The 6,126-nt window shown below is 50.2% G+C and overlaps 1 protein-coding gene across 1 annotated transcript; it reads right to left on the bottom strand.

Annotated features, from left to right (window-relative positions):
• Positions 1–2,847: 2,847 nt before the first annotated feature.
• Positions 2,848–5,912, bottom strand: LOC146763314 (endogenous retrovirus group K member 6 Gag polyprotein-like). The gene has a single exon (XM_085570619.1). The coding sequence runs from the start codon at positions 4,594–4,596 to the stop codon at positions 2,854–2,856; it is 1,743 nt and encodes a 580-aa protein (XP_085426745.1). The 5' UTR covers positions 4,597–5,912; the 3' UTR covers positions 2,848–2,853.
• Between the last annotated feature and the right edge of the window lie 214 nt (positions 5,913–6,126).

Here is a 6,126-nt window from a genome sequence, read left to right as displayed (position 1 = left end):
CGGGCAACACGTTTACTGCAATAAGCAGGGCCATTATCAGTCTTGATCGTCTGAGGCACTCCCATAACCGCGATACAGCTGCTGAGATGTCGCTCCACATGAAGGGCCCGTTCTCCTGTCTGAGCAGTAGCCCATATGTAATGGCTGTAAGTATCAATAGTCACATGGACGTACTTCAAGCGACCAAAACTAGGTACATGGGTGACATCCATCTGCCAAAGTTCATTAGCTTGCAGGCCTCGCGGATTTACTCCTATTCCCAGGCCCACTCCTCTGTTGTGATGGCTACATATGGGGCAAGCCTTAACAATAGCTCTAGCTTCTTGTAGTGAAATACGGAACTCCTGTGATAGGCCTTTGGCATTCTGATGAAAGATAGCATGGTTCTCTCGGGCCATTGTTTGCAGTGGAAGTCCTACTTGATGAGCAATTGACACTGACACTAATTTGTCGGCTCTGGCATTGCCTGCTCCCAGTCCTTCATTCCATTTGTGGCTGCAGACATGTATGATAGAATATGCCTCCCTTCTGTTCCTTAAGGTGCGCTTTAATTGAAGAAAGAGCTCGTAAAGGCGCTGATTTTGGACCTCCTTGATGGCGGCATCTTCAATCCTTGATGCCACTCCTACGACATAGAGTGAGTCAGAAACAACGTTCAGCGGCCCCAACAAGTGAGACACTGCCCAAATAACTGCCCTTAACTCCAATGTCTGTAAGTTGTCCTGAAATGTTGCCTCCAGTATCTGGTAATGCCATTGTTGTTCTGTCTTCCAGACCACAGCCGCTCTGCGTGATTTGCGGCCTGCGTCTGTGAAAGCTGTAATGGCATTTGAGATAGGCTTCTCCTTTCTGAGGGGTTTCTGTATCCATGTCCATTTTCCTACCCATTGTAATTGTTTGGGTGTAAGGGGTCCTGTACTAACAGTAGCTGCAGATGAAAGCAATGCTTCGGCAAGGGGTGCAGAGTTTAGAAGGTACCAGTCCAAAGTGGGTTTTTCCATGGGTATATTGATTTTTACTGGTTCTGAACCACTTATCTCTAAAATACGAGTACGTCCCTTCTTGATAAGTGTTGCCAGGCTGTCGACCTTGGAGGTTACTGTTCTTTTTTGCTGTAATGGGGGTGAGATCCATTCTAGCACCACCGTCTCCCCCGTTTTCTTTTCATGCTGGGTGACAGCCCCTAATAGGTGGTCCTCAGTGTTCCAAATGGTCAAATGTAAAGGAAGATCAGGATCAAGACGTCTCACAAAACCAGTAGAGATGCAGTGTGTAATGTCGTGTAAAGCACGACGTTGATCTGACGTCAGATGAACTGGAGTGCAGGGATCGGTTCCTTTGAGGAGTGGGCGCAGTTTATCTAAAAGAGTATTAGGAATTCCAGTAACTGGCTTGAGCCATTGTAGGTCGCCCAAAAGCCTTTGCGCTTCATGCAAGGTGTTGACTGATGACTGGATAGATAGCTTCTGTGGTGTAATTCGCTGTTGAGTGATCGTCCATCCCAAGTATTTCCATGGAGCAGAAAATTGAATTTTGTTGGCTGCAATGACGAGAGAAGACTTCTCTAAGGTATGCAGGATATAATGGATTTGAGAGTCTAAAAAGGGGGTTGCTTGTGCGAACAGAATATCATCCATGTAGTGATAGATGATGGTATCGGGCATGCGTTGTCGCAGTGGCTGAAGTGCTGCATCCACATATAGCTGACAAATTGTAGGCGAATTACGCATTCCTTGTGGCAAAACCGTCCATTCAAATCTCCTGGCTGGCTCGCCATGATTGAGGGCAGGGAGAGTAAAGGCAAACCTTTTAGTATCTGCAGGGTGCAGAGCAATAGTAAAAAAGCAGTCTTTCAAATCTATAACTAAAATGGGCCATTCTTGTGGTAACATAGCAGGATTCGGCATCCCCGGTTGCAGTGCTCCCATAGGTTCCATCTGATCATTTACTGCTCTGAGATCATGCAAGAGCCGGTAATTGCCCGACTTTTTCTTGATAACAAAGATCGGAGTGTTCCAAGGGCTTGTGGATGGTCTAAGATGTCCCTGCTTGTATTGTTCATCAACCAACAAATGTGCCTGCTCCAGACTTTCCCGTTTCAAAGGCCATTGCTTAACTACCACAGGCTCGTTAGTAGTCCATGTAAGTGGTAGCGGGAAGATCCAAGCAATGGCCGTCACTGAAAAGAATGATCGTTGGTAAGGACGAGGCCCAACTGGGCCAGAACATCACGGCCAATCAAGCATTGAACAGCAGGTGGTAAGGTTGTTATAGAGAGCGCTGCAGACGCCTGTCTCCCTTCAATTTCAACAGTCAGCACTGGGGTGCGGCTTGCGAGTGTCATTCCGCCAATGCCGCTCACCGTGGTTGCTGTGGGCTGGGTGGGCCAAGACGCAGGCCAATGACCTGGGTCAATAATGCTGGTATCTGCGCCCGTATCCAGAAGTCCTTTAAGCACAATGCTGTGTCCCTGATGGATCAAGCGACAGGATTTCCTGGGGCGGGTGTTGAGATCCAAGGTAAGCAATGCGAGACCTCCTGTTGAGCCAAATCCCTCTGGAGTCCTGGGGACTTGGGATATAGGTTCCAATCCTTTGGTCATTTGTGGCAGTGGGATTAACTGAGCAATCCTTTGACCTTTTGGTACTGTCACAGGGGGATATGGCGTATGAGCAATGATCATGATTTCGCCGCAGCAGTCGGCATCGATGATCCCTGGTTCCACAAAGAGGCCTAAAATAGAGGCTGAAGAGCGGCCAATAATGAGTCCTCCCATAGCTTGTCCGTGTATTCGCAAGGGGCCATGGATTCCAGTTGGAATTTTATGTGGTCTTGAAGTTAGGAGATCAGTGTCTACTGCGGCTGCCAAGTCCAGGCCGAGGCTCCCGCAGGTGGCAGGCTGGAATTGCTGAGTGGCTTCATTTCTGCAGCTGCTATTTGTGTCCCGGCGCGGCCGCTGATCGCGCTGCTCCTGAAGTTTCCCTGCTTCTTTTTGCATGCGTTAGAGTTGTGGGTGTTTGATTGGCATCTGCCACACCAGACTCCTGTTGCTCCACATTCCCTTTGAGTGTGACCTAAGTTTCCACAGCGGTAGCATTTTACACGTGCCCCCCCAGTAGTATTAGAATGGGGGCGCCCAGCCGTAGCCTGAAGGGGAGCAAGGGCTGCTAAAACCTGATTTTGAGAGCTTGCCTGTTCTCGTAATCCCTGTCCTATCTCTTGCAAAGCATTAACCAATAGTGCCTGAGTTCCAACTGGTACTGAAGCAGCCTTTTCTAGCAATGCTTGGACAGTCCAATCCCCAGGGATAGAAGTAATCAAATTTCTAGTTGTGGGATTGCTATTCTGGAGTATGCACTGCTTAAGTAGGGCATCCTGCATATGATCAGCCACCCCTGCTTTGGACAACGCCTCCATTATTTTATCTACGAATGTGCCAAGAGGCTCCTCCCTGCCTTGTTTAATCCCCATATATATTGGAATTCCACCCGGGGTCTTGACTTTGTCTATGGCTCTTCTTGCCACCACTGTGGCTTCTCTTAATTTGTCAGGTCCTAGTGCCGCCTGTTGTTCTAAGCGTACATGATTACCCTGTCCCATGAGTTCGGCTACAGTAAGCCCTGCCAAAGGATCCCCCTGAGCCCTTGGTAAATTGGCACTTCTCTCCGCTTCCTCTCTCCAGCGTGCCTCAAAAAGTAAGCGTTGATGCGGCGTGAAGATCAATTTGGCCATTCCCCTAACATTGGAAGGCAATAAAGTGTGAGCATTAAAAATAAAATCAAGCATTTGCTTGGCAGGCTCACTGGCGATACCATAGCTCCCCACAGTAGCGCGCAGCTGTGTCAACAGTTTCCAGTCCATGCTCTGGACCTGCGCAGTGTACCCCCCGTCGCCATTCGGCGAAAATATCACCGGAAACGCAAGGGTTTCCTGTGCTGCCGTGAAGAGCTCAGCGTCCCCCGTCTGCATGCCCTCCTGTGCAATAGCAGCCCATAACTCACGTCGTCCCTTAGCCATGGCCTCCACGAGGTCAGAATCTGCCCTAGGGACAGGCGCCTGGCCGGGAGACGGCGGATGCCGCGAGGAGGGTGCTACGGTAACATTTTGAATTACCGGAGGGGGACGCGATGGTGGGGGTAGAGGGGGAGCTGATGGCAGCACCTCAATGCCACGAGTATCTGTGGGCGGTGCAGGCATTTCAGGAGCAGAGATGGGGACAGGGAAATTTGTAAGGACCGGAGGGTTAGGCTCACTAGAAGAAAGCGAGGGTTCATATTCCTTATTTTTCTCCCCGGCCGTCTGTATCCCTTCCACCGCCTTCTTTTCTGCCTGACACATTAGCAATTCACTATGAACTACCCGCCAAAGCTTTCCCATCTTCTTACCCGTTTTATCCTCATCTAACACTAACTCCACCAACTTATCCCCATATTTCCTCCATTCGGAAAGTTCACGAACACTATGGGGGTTAACGAAAAAGCCGTAAGACTCAGCATGATGCAATAGCGAAGGGAGATCCTTATCTAAGTCAATCCCCCTAATCTGCCTTTTTCTAAGAGAAGCACTAAATAAATCATATGCTGCTTGCCTTTCCATGATTACGTCGGTACCGTTGCTGGCTCCTTCAGGCTTCGGCAGCACGTATCGGCTGAGCCCGCTTCTACAGTCACTCAGGGCGCAGAGCAGAGCGTTTCGCCTCTTCTCTTTATTTTCGCCGTCCTTCCAGCTGCAGGACCCGAACTCCAACGTAGCACCTCTCTCGCCTTAGGCTCGGATCAGGTCCCTGCTTTCGGGGGCCAGTTGTTAGAGGGAATGCCGCGGGAGACAAGACTCATGATATCATGATCATCAAGTCTCAGTTTATTGTAACAGATTACACAGTTTATATATATTCGTTAATTAGCTCATACATATTGCAAAAGCCAAGCTCATGATTGGTTGCTATGTGACTTGTACTATTATCTTAAAAGTATCTTTATGATCGATACATGCCTGTCCGGCTGGCCTTGCAGTTAGAACAGCTTAGTACCCCCTTTGTTCTTCTCTATCTACTTCTACATACCAAGCAGTTTCAATATCCTGCTTTCTGCACACCATCTACTCTTCAGGGCCACGCGAACGTTGAAGCAGTCACGTAGCCCTCCCTATTTGGATTAATTTTACAGTATCATGTCCCTTGTTGTTCAACCATTCCTCTGTCAGGCTCTCTTCACTCTTCCATTTCCACGTCCATCTCCTCATCCTCATCAACCTCCATCTCTTCCTCTCCAGTCTGTTCTCCATCCACCTCCATCTCCTCCTCCGTATCCATTATTGTGTCCACCTCCATCTCTTCCTCTCCTCTCTTTTCTCCCTCCACTTCCATCTTCTCCTCTCTATCATTCTGTCTGTCCACCTCCATCTTCTCTACCTACAACAGCCTGCAGAGGTAGCAAAACCTCAGAGTGGGGTCCCTGTCCCACCCCATCCCCCAGAACTCCAGCCCATACCCGGGCAGCTGGGGGGATCCGCCTCCATGGAATGGCACCGTACCTTCCTCAGGACAAATGTGAGCATCCTGCAGGGATGGATGACACAATCCAGGCCTTAGGCAGCTTTTGAGACTGATGAGATGAGGTCTCGGGGGCAGGAACAAGAAGGGTGACAGGAGCAGCAGGAGCAGCGTGCAGCGTGTGCTGAGCCCAGGGCCAGCGGTTGTGTTGTGCTGCTTGCTGGCTGCTGGCAGTTCCAGATGGGACATGGATTGTGACATGACCATTGAGCTAGAGAGCCTTTGGTTCCATGCTTAGCAACGTTCCCCCAGACCATGGCGCTCAGAGCCCTGTTCCCAAGGATGGAGCATCCACAGCCTGGGCCAGTGCCTCAGCACCCTCAGTGGAAGAGAGCAGCTTCCTCAGATCCAACTTCAATCAGCCTCCTGCAGCTGAAAGCCGTCCCCCCTTGTCCTGTTGCCACAGGCCCTGTGGAACACCCTGTCCCAATCTTTCTTGTGGCACCCTTGCAGTCCTGCAGAGCTGCAGTGAGGCCTCCCCAGGGTCTCCTCTTTCCAGGCTGAGCATCCCCAGCCCCACGTGGAAAGCAGGCAGTGTGATCTGGGGGAGTCCAGGCTGGAGTCAAATGGCATCA

The sequence above is a fragment of the Lonchura striata genome, chromosome 4A, assembly GCF_050655825.1.
Source record: "Lonchura striata isolate lonStrDom1 chromosome 4A, ASM5065582v1, whole genome shotgun sequence".
Classification (NCBI taxonomy): Eukaryota; Metazoa; Chordata; class Aves; order Passeriformes; family Estrildidae; genus Lonchura; species Lonchura striata.
This window is presented reverse-complemented; position numbering and strand designations above follow the sequence as displayed.